The sequence below is a fragment of the Trichophyton benhamiae genome (genome assembly GCF_000151125.1).
Source record: "Trichophyton benhamiae CBS 112371 chromosome Unknown contix01456_5.r1.exp, whole genome shotgun sequence".
NCBI classification, from domain to species: domain Eukaryota; kingdom Fungi; phylum Ascomycota; class Eurotiomycetes; order Onygenales; family Arthrodermataceae; genus Trichophyton; species Trichophyton benhamiae.
Genome location: NW_003315080.1, coordinates 937235 through 958387, shown reverse-complemented (window position 1 = coordinate 958387; position 21153 = coordinate 937235). Strand labels below are relative to the sequence as shown.

At 48.6% G+C, this 21153-nt stretch overlaps 6 protein-coding genes across 6 annotated transcripts; 4 read left to right on the top strand and 2 right to left on the bottom strand.

The window, feature by feature from the left end:
• Nucleotides 1–106: 106 nt before the first annotated feature.
• ARB_03336 (BRCT domain protein) lies at nucleotides 107–2952 on the top strand (the record flags this gene model as incomplete). Its single annotated transcript, XM_003010589.1, has 5 exons — nucleotides 107–157; nucleotides 337–613; nucleotides 672–1315; nucleotides 1389–1650; nucleotides 1838–2952. The coding sequence occupies 5 exons, from the start codon at nucleotides 107–109 to the stop codon at nucleotides 2950–2952; spliced, it is 2349 nt and encodes a 782-aa protein (XP_003010635.1).
• A 625-nt stretch (nucleotides 2953–3577) lies between these two features.
• ARB_03335 (uncharacterized protein) lies at nucleotides 3578–6523 on the bottom strand (the record flags this gene model as incomplete). The annotated part of the gene is made up of 2 exons (XM_003010588.1): nucleotides 3578–5973; nucleotides 6085–6523. The coding sequence occupies 2 exons, from the start codon at nucleotides 6521–6523 to the stop codon at nucleotides 3578–3580; spliced, it is 2835 nt and encodes a 944-aa protein (XP_003010634.1).
• Nucleotides 6524–6958: 435 nt separating this feature from the next.
• Nucleotides 6959–7869, top strand: ARB_03334 (uncharacterized protein; the record flags this gene model as incomplete). Its single annotated transcript, XM_003010587.1, has 4 exons — nucleotides 6959–7146; nucleotides 7219–7279; nucleotides 7396–7653; nucleotides 7741–7869. The coding sequence occupies 4 exons, from the start codon at nucleotides 6959–6961 to the stop codon at nucleotides 7867–7869; spliced, it is 636 nt and encodes a 211-aa protein (XP_003010633.1).
• Nucleotides 7870–9810: 1941 nt separating this feature from the next.
• ARB_03333 (uncharacterized protein) lies at nucleotides 9811–11655 on the top strand (the record flags this gene model as incomplete). Its single annotated transcript, XM_003010586.1, has 2 exons — nucleotides 9811–11178; nucleotides 11248–11655. 2 exons carry the CDS (start codon nucleotides 9811–9813, stop codon nucleotides 11653–11655), a joined length of 1776 nt encoding a protein of 591 aa, XP_003010632.1.
• Nucleotides 11656–14368: 2713 nt separating this feature from the next.
• Nucleotides 14369–15608, bottom strand: ARB_03332 (uncharacterized protein; the record flags this gene model as incomplete). The annotated part of the gene is made up of 2 exons (XM_003010585.1): nucleotides 14369–15232; nucleotides 15330–15608. 2 exons carry the CDS (start codon nucleotides 15606–15608, stop codon nucleotides 14369–14371), a joined length of 1143 nt encoding a protein of 380 aa, XP_003010631.1.
• A 711-nt stretch (nucleotides 15609–16319) lies between these two features.
• ARB_03331 (uncharacterized protein) lies at nucleotides 16320–18167 on the top strand (the record flags this gene model as incomplete). The annotated part of the gene is made up of 1 exon (XM_003010584.1): nucleotides 16320–18167. One exon carries the CDS (start codon nucleotides 16320–16322, stop codon nucleotides 18165–18167), a length of 1848 nt encoding a protein of 615 aa, XP_003010630.1.
• Between the last annotated feature and the right edge of the window lie 2986 nt (nucleotides 18168–21153).

Sequence of the window (21153 nt, the reverse complement as noted above, 5' to 3'; positions counted from 1 at the left end):
TTCTGTGCAGCGTCAAAAGATAGAGAAGAAGAAAAGCAACTTGCCTGGTTTCGGGAGTTTTTGCAATTTTTTCGACTCTCCAGGGCCTTTCTAACGGCGGCGGAGGATGATTATAAGGGCCTCTGAGGATGAAGAATGGCCCAAGATGCAGAACTCGGTAAGATACCTTGTTTTATTGTCCCTCGAAAGCTATGCTGAAAGCTAACATCGTGAAGCCAAGGAGCTGCCTCTTGCTGGGGTGATTCTTTGCTGCACTTCTATCCTCGCAGAACATCGAGTAAGCCCTGGGAATGACCTCATGTTGTGCTAATAATATGATTACTGACTTTGATGTAGTCCCGATTGACGGACGTTGCTTGCCAGATGGGCGCAATTCACAAGTTTGATCTTACATCCGATGTCACTCATCTTATAGTCGGTGACATAAACACCCCGAAATATAAATATGTGGCCAAAATGCGAACGGATGTCAAAGTCATTAGAGCCGAGTGGGTAGAGGCTGTTAGGTCATCATGGATACAGGGCGGTGACACCGATATCCATGCCCTTGAGGCTGAATACAAACTTCCCACTTTCTTTGGGCTTTCAATTTGTATCACTGGGTTTGAGGATTGTACGTGTTACTTGAATCTAGGCATAACTGCGTAACGGGCGTAGCTGATTGCTGGAAGTGGACTTTAGGAGTCACCTTGAGGAAACCGTCTGTGCACACGGTGCTGAGTTTCGGAGGGATTTGACGAAGGCCGTCACCCATCTAATCGCATTTGCATGTGAAGGCAACAAGTATCAGTTTGCCATTCAGTGGGGAATAAAGGTCGTGAGCCTTAAATGGCTTGAGGATAGCATTGAACGCTCTATGGCGCTCGATGAAACCCTCTATGACCCTCTCCTTCCAATTGAAAAGCAAGGCATTGGCGCATGGAATCGTTCTAAACCTACTGCTGTTGAGAGAATGGCGAAGCCTCAGGACATCCTTCCTCCTCGTCTTCCCCCGCGTACTAGAAAGTTACGCAAGGTTGCGAGTCTCAAGCTAGGTGGTCAGACTGAAGGTATATGGTCTGCCATTGTACCAAATCCTTCTACCACTGCCGAGAGCAATGATAATTCTCAATATGACGGAAGTCAGCATTTGACAGCAGCTTCACACCAAAATTTGCTAGATACCAAGTCGTTTGCAAGTGAAACTACAGTCCCTGGCCGGCGTGATAGTGTATCTCGTGAGAGCAAATCACTAGCTGCTGAAGCTAAAGAAGCACCATCGAAGGGATTTTGGGACAACTGTAGGTTTTATATAACTGGCTTTACGACAGAACAGGTAAGCAATCATACATCACAATCATCTAGCGTAATCGCTACCCTCCAACGTTCCAAAGCTGACCTGCCACTAGACACAGATACTGGAAATCCACCTTATTGCGCAAGATGCTCGCATTTCACCATCACTGGATGACCTTTTGAAGCATAATAATCAATTATTTATGGTTGTTCCGTATGATCTACCCCGGCGAGAGATTCCAAGAATTGATGAAGAATTGGACGAACTTGAAATCGTTACGGATATGTGGGTTGAGCGATGCCTACGCAGCCAGGCATTTGTAGCCCCAGAGGCTCACATAACCAGTACTCCTTTTCCAAGATTTCCTATCCCAGGTTCGTTTCACAGCAATTTGCATTATCAAAACGAATTTTAGTAACATGTTGTAGCATTCCAAGGCATGAGGATATGTTCAACTGGGTTTTCCGGCATTGACTTGCTCCACCTCAGCAAACTTATTAATCTTCTAGGTATGAGTTTTGGCTATTTGAATAAAAATTTGTCGATACTAACCGTAATTAGGGGCGACATATGATGAATATCTCACAGCTAATGCTTCAGTACTCATCTGTAACACGTCGACACCCAGCCCAGAAAAGCTGAGGCATGTATTTGAATGGAATATACCCCCTGTGATTGCGGACTGGTTATGGATATCCGTGCAAACAGGAGAAAAGAAACCATATCAACCATACTTGATTCCCAATAAGCGTTCAATGTCCCAAGAAGCGCAGAGGTTAACGGCAGAAGAAGTGCAAACAGCCCCTCTGGGCCACTACCCTATAGACCAGGAATGCACTCAAGTGTTGCAGAACGGGGGTAGAGATGGCAATGAGTCCGAAGCAGATGATATGGAAACCCAGCCTACAGCTCCCCAAGCAAAAGCCTCCATAACCGTCCCGCCGAAGCCTTCCCGCTCTCCATCTCCCCTGAAAGAAACAAACCAGCTTATTCCCGCAGCTTCTCCTGCCCCTCTTCCGGCGGAGGATTCAACGCCTAAGCCAATGGCTAATTCAGAGACAAAAATATCTCTCAATACCGCAATAAGTGAACTCCTAAAGCAGAAAAGACTACGAACCCAAAACTCTACCGGCGATACAGATGTCCCTGTGCGTTCTCAAAGACGACGCAAGCTATTAGGTAGAGCCAGCTCGTCCTGCTCTGCCCTGACTACGACAGAGGCGCAGCGAGGTCTATCCCGAGCAAGTTCGATAGACACGTTGAACGAAGATGGTTATGGTAGTGTAATCGATGGCCTTGATAGCCCTTCAACAAAAGCGCCGAGCTTCGTTTCGCTAGCCCCTCATAAAGGCGAAATTACTCATCCTGAACAAATGGAGGCACAACAAATGTTACAGCGAAGACTGGCTCTATTTCAGAGTAACTCTGCCAATGGCGAGTTTGCAGAGAAAGCTGCCGGCGAAGATGAGCCTCTACCTTTGACTCAACTCGAGTATGATGATCCAGACGCGGTAGCAATGCGTGAGATGATCAGCAATCAGAGCCCGAGGAACAATGAGGTGGACGAAGGAACTGGACCTGGAAGTTCACGGGCAGGTCGGAAACTAATTATTGGTAAACTACAGGACGGTCGAGGAGGGAGGAAGACGAGATCTCGTAAATCAGAGGGCTGGTAGCATTAAAGGAATTGGATAGAGTAAATGTTCATAGCACTCTAGCCGTTTTATAATGCTCGTCTTCATTATTGAGTGTTCTTGAGTGCTACTTGTTATGCATGTAAATATAGCTGGTTCCCATTGTGCATACTTCAAAAACCCTAAACATTGGACGTCTATAGTGATAACTTCACTACAATCTTCAAGCCGCAAGTACAACTAACAACCGATGAGGCAATCAATACGTTTGATCCATTGCAATTTGTGTTAATCTAGGGTATGCAAAATGAACTAACAAAGCCACTAGCGGAACTAGAAGCAAGAGAAAAGGGGTATGTGATGTTGAAATATTACAAGGCATGAAATGTACGGGGGCCTCGGGGTTATCTTAATTCCTGTTTATCCCAAGACGCCGGCATCACTCCAAAAACACGTGGAAACCAATCATAAAATCATGAAACAAAACTGAGCATGGGGTATGTGCGAATTGAACAAGGGGAAAGTGAAAAGCAAAAGAAATGAAGGGAAAGGAGAGGCAGGGAAAGGAGAGGGTCACAAGATCGTGGGTAAGGCTGGAGGGAGAGGAAGGGAGTAAAGTACTATACAAGAATGAAAAATTTGCTGATAGAAGAGAGGTATAGGCTCCTTATGCAGCAGCTGGAGGAGGAGCCTGTGCGTCAAGATCAATCTGTTCCACAGTCCTCCTATGTTCAGTGCTCTCACGGAAGAGGTTGGAGAAGTACTTCTTCGCAATTTCACTCTCTGCCTTAATTTTCTCAACCTCCTCCTTTCGTCTGAAAAGCTCCTCGGTAGCTATTTGTAGTGTTGACTGCAATCTGGTAGCGGGGACACGAAGCACTCGCCCAACTTCTCCAGATATGCGGGTGGCATTGGAGTGGATATAATCCATCTCCGCAAGTGTTACGGCTATCTTGCGGGACAAACTTGATGGTAGAGCAGTTGGAACCTGGGACAAGATATACGCACCAGCCAATAGTGCTAAAGAGAGAGGTATGTCAGCAATTTGTAAGTACAGAACTAGAAGGGGAAAGAACTTACTTGCACCCAAAAGGCCAGGGATCAAGAGTTTGCGCATAGTGTTTGGACCAAGTATCCTGGCGGCCCCCATTACACCATCAAGCCAGCCAATTCCACCCAATGCTCTGCCCCCAAGTACACCTAGGACAGTCATAGCCATACCGGTACCAGCAACCTTCTCTTGCCGTTCCCAGAAACCAGGGAGGTCAATGAAATCCCAAACATCAAGTTCTGTATGTATCTGTCGTGCCAGTTCGTGACGGTGTTGTTTAAACATGATTTCAGAGCGGAAGTTGAGACTGGGGAACTTATTTTCGCCTACATGAAGCAATCCAAGGCTTTGAATCATATTGACACCTTCCACACATTTCTTGCGTGAATAATCCTCGCACTTGTAAACACAAGCGGTGATCTGATCGAGCATTGCCAGTTTGACATCCTCTGCATAGCGGAAGACCGAAAGCAGGCCAGGATAATCCACGCCCAGATCAGACTGAGCAACCGTTGATATCTTCTCTGCAAGAGATTTGCGGGTATAATTATATACGTCATTGGATGATTCTGTAATGGAGCGTTCCAGCTGCTCGGAAATCTCTGACCGTTGCATTTTGCTCTTCTCAAAAGCAGGCTCAAGTTTACTGAGCTCTGTGGACACGCGTTCAAGTTCAGACGAGGCAACATCGCGGTTGACGGATGCAAGAACGTTGAGATCGGAGAGAATGTTGAGCAAGTATGTTCTGGCTGGAGCAAGCTTGGACCGAGATCGTTTTTCCAAGACAAACCGCCGTAGAGCACCCTCTAAGTTCTCAAAGTCCCGAAGTTTTTCTTTTGCTTTTTCCTTTCCCTTGCCCTTGCCTTTCGAGTCGTCATCATCATCACCATCGTCACCACCATCTCCTCCTCCGCTTCCACTGATAGGCGCAACAGGAATAGCATTGCTAGAAACGAAATGCACAAGTTCTGCGGATTCCTTGTAGGTGTGTGGGCTGAGGGCAGCCACTTGGTTCAGAATTGTTCTCTGGCATCGAGCGGTATCTCTGATATTATCAAATCCGTTGACAACAATAAAAATATAGGCCTTTTCATGGGCAGCATTCCTGATGAACTCGCTTGACGAGAGGGTGAAATGATTCGCGGCTGAAAGAACGAAGACCACCACGTCAATTTCTTCCTGTCGAGCGAATACGGCAGTAGTTTTGACCGAATCAGAATTGAGACCCGGCGCATCGATTAACGCAATATCGACAACTCCATTGTTGAGTAAAGATTCGTCAATTGTTCGGACATCCTTGACGTACACCTTGCACTGCATGTACTTGCTGTTATCCACAACGATGGACTCGAGATCGGTGAGAGAATACACATCGTAAGTGCTCTCATCGTTTCTATTATACTGCTTGTCCTTTGGAATGGCATGCACCTCCTCCACTCCTCCATTCTCCCTAGCATCAAGTACCTCACAGAAGATGCTGGTGCAGGGCTGTTGATCTTCGGGCAGAATCTTTCGACGTAATAGAGCATTGCAGAAGGTTGACTTCCCTGCATTAAGGTCACCGGTGATGAGAACTTTGCTGGATGTGTCCTCTATCCTTCCCCGCAAAGCCAATAGGTGTTTTATGCTTTGGCTGACTTTCCCGTCAAGGAGAGAAGCGATCGAGTTCTTTTCCAGAGAGTGAACGAGTTCAGCAGGGGATAAAGCGCCAAGTTTCAAATCCAACTTCAGGATAGAGAATTCCCGGGCAATTTGTGGTGTTACGAGTCTTGGTTCAGCTTGTGCCCTGGCATCGGCGTCCCGGCTCGCCTCAGCAGTCTGGCTAATCGACGTGGCAGTACGTTTGATTGTGCCGGGCCGTGGATCAGCATCACTTCCCTCTTCTCTGCTTTCCTCGTACGATCGTGTTCGTGAAAGAATGTGTCTGTTCTGTGGGGGTGCATCGGTGTTCTGAATAGAGGGGTAATGCGCCGGCCACTGGCGGTTCATTTCTTGGAGTTCCTTTAGGAGCTCTATAGCTCTGGTAATAGATCGACCGAGTTTCGTTCGGTTGGAGTTACTAGTATATATGTTAGTATATGATTATACGTGAGAGGGAGAAAAAAAGAGGCCCCAAATCGTACTATACGAGCTGATGAACATGGTTCGCAATAACCTGTCTCTCATGTTGTGCTGCATAACACTCTTCTTAGCAAATGGTATAGAGTGAATACCGGGGGGGAAGAACAGCGGAAACACACCTGCATTACTCATGTAGCCTGGTCCAACGGGTGTATGTGATGGCGTAGGGCGGTCCTCCATCAGCCCGGCCTGCCAGGACTCAGAGCCGATATCCGAGTTGCCATCGATAATGCTTCCACCGTACCCCGAGTCCTCATGCAAGGTCGACATCAACGAAGTCGCGTTCCCGGAGGCAGGGCCCGATCCAACTATCATGTATCCGGGGACCTGGCTCGGTGGCCGTTCATCGCCGGGGATGGGAGAGTGTCGTTCGGTTGACCGTGAGGAGCCCTCTCCGGCGGAAGAGCCCGCGTCGGGGGAAAAGTAGTCCTTGCTGCTCATCGCGAAGGTGTGTCTCTAGCATCAACTGTCTCCCACAGCACTCAAACCGTTCACTTCACTGCGAATTCATCTGTCTTCCTTCCTGTCCGCTTCGTCTCGTCCCGTCTGGCGGATATTTTTTTTCTCGTGGCGTGACAAAAGGAATCAAAGAAATAAAAAGTAAATCCAAAAAATCCACCAAAAAAGCGCCTCGGAAGCGGAGAAACAAAGATGCGAGACTCCGACGTCACCAAAAGTCAAAAAGCAGAAGACGACGAGAGGACGAAGAACCAGCGACGGCGAGGATAGAGCAGCAAGGACGACAGCAACGGACGGTTGAACCATGAATGTGAGTCTGGTAGAGAGTGTACTATGTGGTCATATTAAAAAACAAGGAGAAAAAAGCGCATGCTGATACCCGGAGAATAGATCATCGAGTGGGCGTTTGGGAAGCGGATGACCCCCGCGGAGAGGCTGCGCAAACACCAGAGAGCGCTGGAGAGGACGCAGAGAGAGCTGGACAGGGAGCGCGTGAAGCTCGAGAACCAGGAGAAGAAGCTGGTGGCAGACATCAAGAAGAGTGCAAAGAACGGGCAGATAGCGGCATGCAAGATCCAGGCAAAGGACCTTGTCCGGACACGACGGTATGGCCATACGATCCTCTGGGGAACGGCTTGACTGGTAGAGCAATCCAGGTCTAACAAGCCGGACTATAGGTATATACAAAAGTTCTACTCGATGCGGACACAGTTGCAGGCTATATCACTACGGATTCAGGTATGGATGGGCTAGGCTCCAGCCGGTTTCTATACCATATATTTATATTTCTGGATCAAGGTTGATTGATTGCTGACTGGCTGATCCTTTTTTTTTTTTTTTTTTTTTTTTGTTAGACCGTTCGAAGTAATGAGCAGATGGCCCAGTCAATGAAGGGAGCAACGATACTGCTGGGAAGCATGAACAAGCAGATGAACCTGCCTGCTCTGCAGAGGATTGCCATGGAGTTTGAACGAGAGAACGAGATCATGGATCAACGACAGGAGATGATGGACGATGCTGTTGATGAAGCAACTGGTCTCGATGACGAAGAAGAAGGAGAAGAGATTGTCAAGGAGGTATTGGATGAGATTGGTGTTGATCTCGGGCAGGCGGTATGTATTGTTCTGTTCACATCCTGTTCTCATTCTACTTTCAACTGACAGCTGACCTTTCTTCCCCTTCCTTCGCTTTGGCCACAGCTCGGAGAGACACCAAGTGGAATACAAGGCACGGCAGTCAAGGAGGCCCGAGTTGCCCAAGCAGTTGGTGGTGGCGGGAATACGGATGACGAGGACTTGCAAGCCAGATTGGACAGTCTACGCAAGTGAAGTGTACTAATAGATATACATACCACGCACGCGCGCACACACCCAGGCAGATATCTATATATTCTAGCAGCGGAGTTACGGAGTTACGTGGACGACGGACGGGAACGAGCCCATCAGAGCAGAAAACTAACTTAACTTGATTGGCATCCAGGATCCTGCTTTCTTGCTTCTATTTTATTTTATTTTATTTTATTTTATTTTATTTTATTTTTTTATTTTTTTTTTTTCAAAGTGATTCGTGTTGGGGATGCATATACACTTTCGTCTTTTTTGCATTTCTAATTCAAGAAAAGAGAAGAGAAAAGGAACATGTATATGCAAGCAGGTACTAAGAATAATACCTTGCCCTGGAATTACGCATGTTACGAGTTGTCCCCCATGGTGTCCTTGCCCCCTGATCTGCCTATACGGGGCTGGTAGCGGTGATGACTTTTGATACCTGCCTGAACAGAGAGTGAACAAGCGAGAAGCCCCAGAACGACCACCACCCTCATCCTTCAAGAGTTCTCGGGGCTCTTGCCACCGCTTTTTCCTCCTTCATGTGTGTGTACACTGTATATAACCCATTAGCTTAGACTTTTGTGGGGTGAACGTCTTCGTCCAGGGGGGGGGGGACAATCCTGGATATCTTTTCTCCCTGATGCTTTCTCTCCTCTCTTCCCCCCGCGCCCCCAGATATGTCTCCAAATAAGCCCTCGGGGGTATATCCAACCGGCCTGGAGGCAGCGTGACCTCTCCAGCCAGGGCATGGATTGTATCCTTCGGTCTAGTGTTCTTCCAGAAAGATGTAACGTGCCAGGGACCCAGGATCAACCGCTCGGTGTCTTCTAATCCGCGGGTATTTGCAATAGTAATATCTCATGGACCGCAGGGAATTTCTGTTTATTAGCCGCCCGCAGAGACTCTTGCCGGCCCATCCATGGCCTGGTGGGTAAAATCAGGACAACAAATACGGTCTCTGGGGTCTAGGTCGAAGGGCTAGAATATGCTGATCGAGTCTGGAGACGAGCGAGCCGATATCACTGTGATATTCGGCTGCCCAATTACCCCAGCAGAGAGCCAGACAGCGCAGAGATATCTGACAAGAGCAGCACCAAGCGGTCATCTTGGTCCTGTCCATCATGGCCAGCCTGTACGGAGTATTCTGCGGGTTCTTCTGCTTCTCGTCTTCGCCGTCGTCCTTGCTTGCCCCTGAGCGAGCCTGGCTGCGACTGCAACTCCCACCTCCTCGTCCTCAGCACAGCCAAAGACTCAGATAATCATGTCGAGCAGCCAGCCCTCTCTGCAAAGCCCGCCGTGGCAACCTCGGCCAGGCAGCAGGATCTCAGTGTATCAAGTCGTAGTCGAGCTCACTTAGCTAGTTAGTTGGTTTCATCGCAGCAAGAAAAGAAAAGAAAAAAAGTCCGTCTTCCGTCTGACCACAAACAGCACAAAAAACCTCCCACAAACGTCCACTCCCTCCCAGTAGACAAAATAACCAAACCGCAGTAGACCCAAGGCCGCTCTCTACTCCTCCCTCCCGCTACGACTCGCAGCAGCAGCCTCCAGGTACGTCTTCCCTGGCCGTTTCTTCACGTCTTTTTGCCTTTTTGGCGCTGGCGAAGCGCCCGCTGGAGGGGCCGAAACGTCATCTGCGGCACGCCTTATGCGCGGCCCTGGAGTCCAGCAAAGCCAGCCAGCACAGCCAGCCAGCCAGCAGGCAGGCAGACAGACAGGCAGGCCGGCCGACAGCTAGCTAGTGATGCTTCTACCCCAGCCGCTTTCTCTCGTCCTGACTGACCCGTCGTCGCTGCTCTAGCTCGCCCGATTAGCCGCCGGCTGAGATCGAAGAACCGGAGCCCGTCACCTGTTGTCGCTTCTCCCTAGGCCGGCCGCAGCGAAGTCAAGCTGGCAGGAAGGAAGCGAGCGAGTCAGTCGAACGAGGGCGGGATCCTGAACAGAATGTTCGGTGGCTTCTCGAGCCCTAACAAAGAGAAGAAAGCCGATTCCTCCCTTGCTGCCGCGTCCTCGCCGTCGACGGCTCCCAACGCATCATCCACAGGCCCAGCCGCGTCCTACTCGCAGGAGGACAGCGCCAGCTCCGACAAAACGAACGAGAACCCCTCTTCGTCCAGCCGCGAGAAGCGCCATTTCTCGCTGACAGACTCTTCCAAGCGTGCGTGCGAGCGTTGGAACCAGCCCGGGGACAAGAAACGGCGAAACAGCTCCGTTAACAAGGCAGCGGCCCTCTTCGCCAGCGCGAAGAATTCTCTGCACCTCTCCAGCCTCAAGAGCCAGCTCAGAGATTCAACGACGACATCGAACACTACGGCTACGACACAGCAGCAGCAGCAGCAGTCTCAGGCTGCGCAGACGACTCTGCAGATTTTGGGCAAGATGGATCCCGCTCTGATCGTCCCTCAGGGCTCGTTGAACAACTCTGCCGGCGAATCGATGCCCACCTCACGTTCCTCTTTCCAGGTTGGTGTGACCGAAGATAGAAATAGAAAATGCCGAAGAACGATGGAGGACACCCACGCCTATCTCTACAACTTCCTCGGAGCCCCTCTTGCCCCAGCAACAAGGCAGCTTCAGGCCGATACCTCGAAACAGAGCGAGGGCGGGGCAACCGATGATGCTGCCTCCACGGAGATGGTGGAAACTGACAATGGCTACTTCGCCATATTCGACGGCCATGCTGGCTCGTTTGCTGCAGAATGGTGCGGCAAGAAACTACATCTGATTCTTGAAGACACTATACGAAAGAACCCTAGTGCTCCAGTGCCCATGCTCCTTGATCAGACCTTCACCTCTGTAGATCAGCAGCTAGAACAACTGCCGTTAAAAAATAGTGGCTGTACTGCCGTCATTGCAGTGCTAAGATGGGAAGACCGTCTCCCCAGCCCGGCCGCATCAATTGCTGAATCGACGAAGAAAAAGGGCAATGCAGACGACCCTGAAGGTACCAGTGTAGAGGGATCGAAGCCAAGTCTCTCTGAGGATGCGTCTGCCATATCACCGCAGGACGACCACCCCATTCGTTCCAGGGTTCTGTACACTGCCAACGTCGGCGACGCCAGGATCATTCTATGCCGTAATGGCAAGGCATTACGCCTGTCATACGACCACAAGGGTAGCGATGAAAATGAAGGGTTACGAATAACCAATGCCGGAGGATTGATTTTGAATAACCGTGTCAATGGCGTCCTCGCCGTCACTCGCGCTTTGGGAGATACCTACATGAAGGATCTTGTCACCGGACACCCATTCACCACCGAAACTGTCATTCAGCCAGAGATTGACGAGTTTCTAATATTAGCTTGTGATGGGGTAAGATACCTACTTGTAATCCACTTGCCTTTTCACCGAAGAAAATTCTTACTGACTGACTCTCCTTAGCTTTGGGACGTTTGTTCTGACCAGGAGGCTGTGGACTTGGTTCGCAACACCAAAGATCCTCAGGCTGCCTCGAAGATACTCGTCGACTATGCTCTTTCACGCTTCAGTACCGACAATCTTTCCTGCATGATTGTCCGCTTTGATACCAAAGCCACGGCAGAGGAGGCAAACCGTCAAGCCTCCCCTAAAGATCTAAACAATACCGGCGACTCCTCGAAAAGGACCATGAGCGAAGCTGACAGAATCGTCGAGATGGCCAGGAAAAATGCCGCTGACATTGAAAACAAGGCTCGTGCTGAGCAGTCGATGGACGAAGATAAGGATACCACTGAAAAGCCAGCATCTCATGAGACACAGCAGAAATCCGCTAGTGACGATGATAAAGAAAAGATGACCGAACCTGAATAGCCTACCTACGCTGCTGTGACAGTACATGAGAAGCATTCACAACGTATCTATCTCCTTTACGTTGGAATTCCAGATTCATACCGGAGGTCGTCGAAAATCCCATAATGATAGAATTGAGGTTTGTCATGATGCCATACACCCATGAAGTTTATGCCTTCTCCTTGTTATCTCTGCGACTTTTTCTTGCTCTCTTTCCTTTTTTTTTATTTACCCTATTTTCAGGCTGCCTGTCTTTGATGTTGGCTATTCTTCCGATATCTATGTCTACATCCTTTCCCCTATATCCCTATTTTCAGTGTCGTTAACCCCCCAAACCCATGGTATGGCCAGCTGCTCGACAACTGCCTCTGAATCGACGCATCTACTAGTGTACGCGGTGCTGGACTTGATAATACCTCCTTTATTCTCCCTCCCTCCCTCCCTCCTTTCTCTGATCAGACACCTGTATCCTGCCTGTTGCTGCCTCTATTTCCTTTTGTTATTCCCAACATTTCACCCTTTCTAATTTTCCTATTTTCATATGATGGTGAACAGGGGTATGGAGCTGGGGTGAAGCCACCACTGCGCGCATGCTTGGGCATTTGGTAGATAAAGGGCATATTCCTCTTTTCCTTCTTCTCTATGTATGAGTAGAAATCCTACGTCTTTTTCTTTTTCGTCTCCTCGTCCTCCTCTTCTCTCTCTTCTCCTCTCCTCCCTCCAAATGGTCTGTCTGTTCATGAAATCTACGCATGCCCGGGTTGCCAAACCGCCCTGGATCCGACTGCCTTACCCCCGCAAGCCACCCGTCACGGCCAGAAAGCCACGCCGTTTCGGCTTCTTCCATATCTCTCGGGGGCTGAGTTTCAAATCAGCCTAGAGGTATGCCTGCACAGATCCGATTATCATTCTACGTCATGTTGAAGTTATCAAGAATGGCATCAGATGATAAGTGACGGTGGCCAGGTCTTCTCTCCACCATATTCCATATCCCATTCACCATGTTCCCTACAGTTCCATATCATACATATTATGGCTACATCTTCTTTTGGCCCGAAAACCGGTCCTTATCAAACGTATTTTGAGGGTTTGCATGAATCGCCCCCTTCGGACCAGGGGGATGAATTCGCCTTGCTCGATTTTCGAAACTCTGTCTTCTCATCATATGCCTTCATTATTATGACTACCAGGAAGCAGATACTGGAAACAGAGTAAAAACGAATGCCTTTAATCGGTCACGAAACCTAGTCCATACATCATATCCTAACTATTGTAAACGTCTCTCTGACGTAACAGGTTATTTGCCCGCTAAGGAAAAAACAGTTAAACCGCCAGGAGAAGAAGCCCCTTGGTGTATCTGCTCGTTTATTATGCCTCCAACAGAAAGGTGCTCGATCTCCGGTGTCTCGAGACCATGCGAATTTGCAAGACTAGATACAAGATACCTCTCAGTCCGGGCCGGCCGTGATTCTCTATGCATATACGCTATACCATAGTCTATAGTTCTTCAGGGCCGTGTATATCATTGGTAACGAGCTACTTGCATAAGGACCATTAGCCGTATATGAGCAGCGACGAATCACCCACTTAATGGTCCCTGGCCACGCTATGAGGTCTCGAAGGCCTGCTGTTCGGTCCGGTCACCGGTCAGAGCCTATCATCACGATCTGAGTTGGCATCAAATGCACTCTGACAGTCCCACAACCGATACTGCTCACATGTGCGTACATCAAGCATGCTGATGTTCCCGCATCCTGCATCAAGTTGCATAGATAGCACCCGTGTGTGATAATATCAGTTTATTCCCAAGCAATAATACAGCGTGTTCGCCTCGCCGTGCTGGCTGGCATGCAGCAGCAGACACGGGCTGAAACGACCAATGCCAACGAAGCCGGCCGAGACTGAGCTGACTGACAAATCCCGATCAGACTGTATACACAGTTTCGGGGTCCTTTTTTTTTTTTTTCCTTTTGAAAAAGGTGAAGAAGAAGTTTAGGATCCATTCGGTTTTCTTCTTTTCTGGTGATGCCGATATTCCCCCATATCTTCGAACGAGTGAGAAGTGAAGAAAAGTCGACAGTGGAGTTGGACATATTAACTATCGGCCTGGAACCCCAGCTGTGCTTCAAACCTAGAGGCTCGTGTATGTCTGATATTGGGCTCTTGGCTCTGTTAAATCCAGATTGCACCCGCCTGCAGATCGACGCTCCAACCTGGGCCGCCCTGGCAGTTTTGTGACAGCGTTGCTTAGGGCGAGCAAGGGGGATGTAGTACTTAGTAAGTATAAGGCGTCGAAATGCTCGTGGCATGGATTCTGGTAGCAGTTCCGGAGACAGACAGGTAAGCAGGAAAACATGCAGATTGTTTAGCAAAGAGAACAGAGGAAATAGCAAGAAAATGACAAGCGGCCATGCAAGGGAGAAGAACGTCTATACATGAGTTTATATTGTACATGGCATTTTAAGACCTAGGGATACATGAGTGACTAGAAGCATAGGTGTGGCAGCATATAGCATATCAAGGGGTAGAATGACACAGGGAGAAGAAGAAAAACCTTGGAAAGCAATCCCAGCCGTGATTGTAGCAGTACTCCAGGTTTCTTTCTTTGTTGCCAGCGCAGAAATGGCAGAAATGGAGGCAAAAGTATTTCCAAAAGTACACACAAAAGAAAATAACGAGCAGATAATCAAATGAGTAGAAAAGATGACCAATAAGATCATCCTCTATCAATGATCTAGCTCTTCCAAAATCTCAATCCCTTCTTGGCTGGCTCCTCAGCGGGGGCGCTGGTCGAAGCATCTTCTTCGATAAGATTCTCTCCCGAGGATGAGGACGGATGGTCGTTCCCGTATAGTTTCAGAAAAGGGCTGATGATATGTTCCCGACTCGGTTCAAGCTCTCCGTGATGGACAGTACTGGGCCATGAGCGAGCATACTGAGCATCCTGCAGATCGGCCCAGAGAAGTTTGACTTCCCCCTCCCTAACCTTGTAATCTGCCAGCTCACCTTCCACATCAATTTTAGCCTGGAAGCCTTTGGTTGACATGGATTTCTCAAGCGCCTCGATTCGCTGCCTAACAAGTTCTTCATGTGCTTGCTGTCGTTTCTGAGCTCGTATCACACGCCGCCTGGCCTTGTGGGATAATTTCTTCTCCTTTGATTTTCCATCTTCTGTTGATGCTTCCTCTTCTCTCTCCTCCTCCTGCTGTCGTTCCCTTCGTTCACGTTCGGCTTGAATTGCCAAGACGGCAGCGGTATCGGCAACACTGGTGGCTTTCTGGTCCATCAATACCTTTGCCCGGTCCTTCTTCATCATTATTTGGCCAATTCGGCCGCTCATTTCTTTGTCCCATTTCTTAGCTTCATCCAACGCCTGAGGCCGCTTTCTCTCCAGTGATTCCTTGGAATTTGTGATTAACTGCACTGGTGGTTCGAATTGTCGTTGACGAGAAAACTCTCGTAGAAGTTTGTATGCCTCGAGGCCAAGCGATGGATTAGGGAAATGGACTGAGAAGTACGGCACCCACATGTCCTTACGCAGTGCAGCAGGGACAGTTTTCTTGCCATGGTATACAAGCTGTGATTGGACATTTTGCCACTATATTGAATCGAAAATAAGATCGCATTAGCAGACATTCTCCTATGGGTATCGAAAATAATAAGAAGTAAATAGAAAGTCACGGAGAAGCTCATACATCTAGAGACCGTGAAAGTGAGTAAACCACCTGATTTGTGCGGAAGTTGTTGTAGGCGAAGATATTCTTCCCATGTGTGATATGTTGAAGCGCTTTCTTTAACCTAGCGCTCTCCTGCTGCCCGAAGTTTTTGGCCGCCTGGGAATTGGGAAATCGAACTTTTCCCTGAATCTGCTTCCCTTGTGTCCTTGGGAACCGCACAGCATGCGTTGTAACGGCTGTTGTAGGGTCAAATAGACGAACCGTCTTTGCTGCCGCGGCCGTCGTCGCGGAGGCCATTGTGAGCGATCCGGGGGGTAGAATTGGATATTAAATAAAGTAGGCGTCAATTAAAGCTCCGATCTGTCAAGCATTGTCCGTTACGGCCGTGAAAAGCGTCGGTTGGCGGTTCTTGTTGTTGCGTTGGTTGTTCCTTGATGTTGATGAAATTGAAGTTTTTTTTTTTTTCTTGGGCTTTGGAGCTTCGAGGAAAAAAAAGAAAGTTTCTTGATTGGGCAAAAAGCGACGTCGCCAACTCTGGACCAAAGAGAATCCACTCCCAGCAACCGCAACGACAAACAACAGAACAACTACCGCACGGCTACTGAAGAAGAGATGGCTACCTGCTGAGATGCGCGCTATTGCCGGCTGCGACAGATGAGCTCGCTTGTTATTCGGCGCCCGCGGACAAGCTGAGGGCCTCTGTGGGAAGGATGATGCAACACCTAGTACTCTTATGTTCGCAGCGCCGCAGACAACTAGGCGAGCATGTCGACCATCATGGATGAGCAGCCAGGCGACGATGGCTTTGCCGGGAGTAGGCGGCAGGGCCCATGGCTTCTTGCTTCGGTACAGTTATCTCTAGACGGGGCTTTGTGCTTGCTGGTGTTGTAGTCTATCAGTGCTAACATTTGGGGCAAACTCGCATAGAACCGCAAGCTAAGACACCTTCAAGGCATTGCAGTCCGCAATCTCGTGGTTTCTGGTCCTCCGTCAAATAGGATACGTGGGATGACAATAGACGATCAGAGTGTTCCTTATACTCTACAGTCTCCAGCTACAGCCCTCGCGGTGCGAGAAGACCGGACCGTCCAGCACTCGCGATCTACTACCGATCTAAAGCTATCCCGGTCTCCTCCTAGCTTGAATATTACAGCCACCAATGCTGGGAGCGATAGCAAAGAAGAGCTTTATATGAGGCGGAGGAGGAGTACGCTACCATGGGCCGGAGCGAGTCCTGGAATCCGTCAATCCCGGTTGGAACAGATTGCCAGCAGCAAGATGGCTGACACTTGGTTCTCATTACATTGCCAAGGGATCCCGGAGCCTGTTTATATCAGTGAGCTGGTGGAAAATGCTATGAATCCCAGCTTCAGACATTTTGACCTGAATATATGTGGTCCCGTGGTCTCACGATTGGACGAAGCTACTGTCAAGCTCTGGGCACGTACAAAGCAAATGCCAGAGTACTTCTTGCTTTTGGAACTCCGGGTGAAGTTCAGGTCACTTCAATACATCGGGAAACATCTGGATAATTTTCGGCATCCATTTCCACCGAACTGCGTCATCTTTCGTTTTACGGATGGCATATACGCAAGCCTGACAGATGCTCCCCCCCTTGACCGCTCTCTGCCAACTCAGCCACAAACGAGCGAGCCACAGAGGGATGAACAGCAACAGACGTCATCATACGACGCTCTTATGAAGTTGGCAAACTTTGATGACTGTATTCAGGACGCTTTGGTCACTAGGGAAAACCTGGAGGCCCAGATAAACTCCATTCTAGAAGGAAACCAGGCGCAGCTCGACGTTTCAAGCCGGAGTGCAGAGGCTCAAGAGAGACTCGCAGCCGTCAAACGTGCAGTTACCGGAGAGAAGAGCCGTCTTCGCCAATCCCTTGGCCAAAAGGACAGTATGATCAAGAGTTTGAAGGCACGAAGACAAGCTATGGAAGAGGGCCGTCTCAGCCAAGACAATAGCTTAACTTACCTATCTGATGCTCAAGAGGCAAAAGAATCTAGCCAAGCCCTTTTAAAGAAGACAGCTGAGGACTCGATGGGGCAAATCCGCCGTATCTGCGAGGACCTGCTTGCCACTTATCCTATAGAGCCAGTTCCAAATATACCTCTTGGGTTTACTATCAGGGGCCTTGCTCTCCCAAATTCCTGCTTTGACGACATCGACAAGGAAGCGGTTGCGGGGGCACTAGGATATACATCACACGTGGTATATCTCCTCTCGTTTTATCTTTCAGTTCCTCTTCCCTACCCTGTCCGGCCATACCTCTCGACCTCGAGCATCCAGGATCCCATATCAGTTGGCCTTGCCCAGCGGACGTTTCCGCTGTATCCGACAAACACCCAATATAGATTCGAATATGGAGTGTTCCTCCTTAACAAAAATATAGAATACTTGATGAACCGGCTCGGCCTGAGAGTCCTTGATATTCGTCACACGCTTCCCAATCTCAAGTATCTATTGTACATGTTGACTGCAGGGACAAATGAGCTTCCGGCAAGGAAGGCAGGCGGAATTCGCGGCCTGCTCGTTGGACGATTGACACCCAGCTTGTCTCGTCAAGTAAGCCGTGATAGCCTGTCAAGCATCGATACGACGATGACAATTCGCCAGAAAAAACTCCTCCCATCACCAGCTAATAATTACCTTTCTTCTCATCCTCACCATTCCCACCCTCCATCTCACTCAGCGATTTCAACTTCCAAATACAACTTCATCTCCGCCTCTGCTGCCCAGCCAAGCATCGGCCCCATGCAGGAAAACCTGGGGTCAGGACATAACGACCAGGTTGGTGCGTCGATAGCCGTCGCCACACCCGTCGCCTCCAGCAATGAACGATGATAGCGATATTTTTATTAGTCAAAAAAGGTAGGGCGCGCGGAAGGGACATCAACAGACCTGCAACAACCATGCGCTTGCAGACCAAGGTGGGATCCAAACTTCCGTTTAACAGGGAATTTACCAGAGTTCAGTTCTTCCTTTTTTTTTTTTTTTTTTTATTCCACTCGATGTTATATTTTAGTGTATACGATTTTATCGGTTCGTCTGCATTCACAGCTGTTAGCTCGTTTTTATGCCCCTTTGACTTTTTTTGTACCTTATGTGTCGTTGCTTTCTCCTCTTTTCCAGGGACAAGGTCTAGGTTTTATTGATTGGCTGGCAGGCTCTCGATTTTCAGGATTTGGATGGAGGAGCATTGCATTATCTCTCTGAATTACTTTTGCACCAATGCGGCTATCTTGATATACTATGCACATACCTGATTGATGCTCCTTGTTCGTGTATATGTATACTTACTCCCTTGAAAAACTTGCTTCTTCCGATTTTCCAAGGACAAGGCCTGGCTGCATTGCCTCCATGCTTCTACCGACCTTTTCTCTCTTATCCTGTGCCAAACTGACATACACTGCGCCCGGAGAAACAAGCTATGTATATAGCTAAGTCCGGGATTTTGCGGGGGTAAATGCCTGCAATCTGCAATCCATTCCTTAGAAAGCAGGAGTATGTCTATTTATGACTACTTTTTTTTCAACTTGCCAGCTGAAGGAGCAATTATCGGAATGTATGTACCTCAGGCAGGGTTTGAAGGCTGACTACTTACATGCGACTAATGTGATAGATGGACTCCATACTGCTGTTCCTGAAGCAGTGTGTGTGATCGACGACCTTAACTGACTCGCTTATCTCTTGACATCGTCTTGGCTCGTTTCAAACCAGCTGGCGAGTTCCTTCTTTTCAGCCCAGAAATTCTGGCGCTACTGCAAACGGGCTCGCCGATATTGCGAAGACGAGTGGAAATTTGGATGTTATGCAGGTCTCACGAACTCGTTTTCCAGAGATGAGGTGGCTGGGGACAGCAGTTCATGGACTGGGTCTCTGTCGCTTGATTAATACTCTATTATCCTTGGGATTAATACTGCAAGTAATGAACGATGGAGGTAACATGACATACTGAAACCTACGTATGGTTAATTGCCATCCTTTTAAGACGCAAGGTTTCCAGAAGGCGGCTCATGGGCGAATGGTTCTCGCGGGAGGGCGTCATAATGTGGTACCTATGTCTATATAAGGTCGATGCAAGCGTTCTCAAGGTGTTTGAACTATATCTATTTTTTTTTTTTTTTTTTTTTTTTTTTTTTTTTTTTTTTTTTTTTTGTAAACGTCAGAGACGTATCAGAACACCCGCTCGGTGCTCGAGTATCGAAAAAAATCTTATTATCTTGATTTGATTGGTGCAAGCCCTTGATTCGGGGCATCAGAGTATGTTCATCAAACATGGAACATGGAACATGGCTCTTTCTTTTCTCGTTCTATATCAGGATCTCGGGATTATGGGGATCACGTTGAAATTAGTTAACTAGTTGACTAGTTAGCTTTTCGGTGGTGATCGGCATGACGTGCAACGGGCCGTATCTGTACAGAGGTTCTATGTATATCCACACATCCCTCCACCATCGCCTTGAAGAGCCATGCATATCTATGCATAGACACAGATCAGGACGTGAATATCGGCATGGTCCCCTGGATGTGGTTTGTAGGCCACGGGGAGATTCGTGGGTTGATCTCACCGTTGAACGTGTTCAGTGCGCCCTCCGCAAACTTGGATTGGATTGGAAGTACTCCGTAGGAGCTCCTCTTTCAGAGGCGTTCAGGAGGAGGGTTAGTGCTTCGTATGCTCGTTTGATTCGACTAGACTTGAGGAGCACTGGTGTTTCGTTCTGGAATTTGCTTTTTGCTTCCTTTTCTCCTACGTTTTTCTTGAGCATTTGGGTTGGAAGCATCTCGTTTTCTCTTTTACTCTTACTCGTTCGTTTATCCAACTAGAGTAAGAGAGGCTAGGGCGAACACGATTCATACAGGGTTTTGATAACTTGTTTGGGTTTCTGGAGGGTGAATGAAGATGCGGAGGATGCTCCGTAGATGGGTACCTACTACTATAAAATGCGGTATCCGGGAAAAATAATGGTCAGATTTCGGGATCGAAGGTGCATGATCTACCAATGAAGGCGAGTCGATATGCTGTCTGTGGAGGGACGATGCCGATATCTGTCAGGAAATTCGGAGCCGATTAGCCCCTGGGGGCAGGGAAGAGGTATCAATTTCCCCGGACTTTGAACCGAAAGGAGAAGGAGATTGTAACGGGCGAATCCAGGTTAGCAGATAATTCCTGCGGCCAAGCAGGCTATATGATGGAAGCATAGCAGGGTCAGTCTGATCATTCCTTTTCTTTTTCTTCCATTTTCCTTCTTTCTTTCGATTCCTTTCCTTTTTTTTTCTTGCTTATGTCAAAGCGCGGACAGGGACAGGCCTTGTATTGAAAGAGCCATCAAGGGGCAGCCAGTTACGAGGGAACCAAGGGTTCATTCAAGAGATGAACCGTAAATTGTCGGCGAGCCGATTTTGTGTCCCACCAGCTCGTTCCCGCTCCTCCCTCGTTCCTCAGGCGTGGTGTTGATACATGTTTCTTAGGCAGCGGCCTGAGACTCGAATTCGAACTGGAACCCGAAGACCATGGTTCCCAATCCCGCCAAAGTCCTCGAGTTCAGTTGGGAAACGAGAAGGCAAAAAAGCCTATCGCCAGTCCACCTGATATGCACGTACTTATACTCCATCCCGTAATGCTACGCTGTAAGGAGTTAAGCGATTCGAGCAGAGCTTGACTCGCTGGTCGAAGGGAACAAAAATACTTGTTAATGAGCTGGTGTCGAAGTCGATCGATGGACTCCATATTCAGATGGGGCGCTAATATGGGGCGCTAGAATAATATGATTGTCTCCCGCTTTTCCCCTCACCCCTAGCAGGCATCTGCTCCCTTTCTCTGTGTATA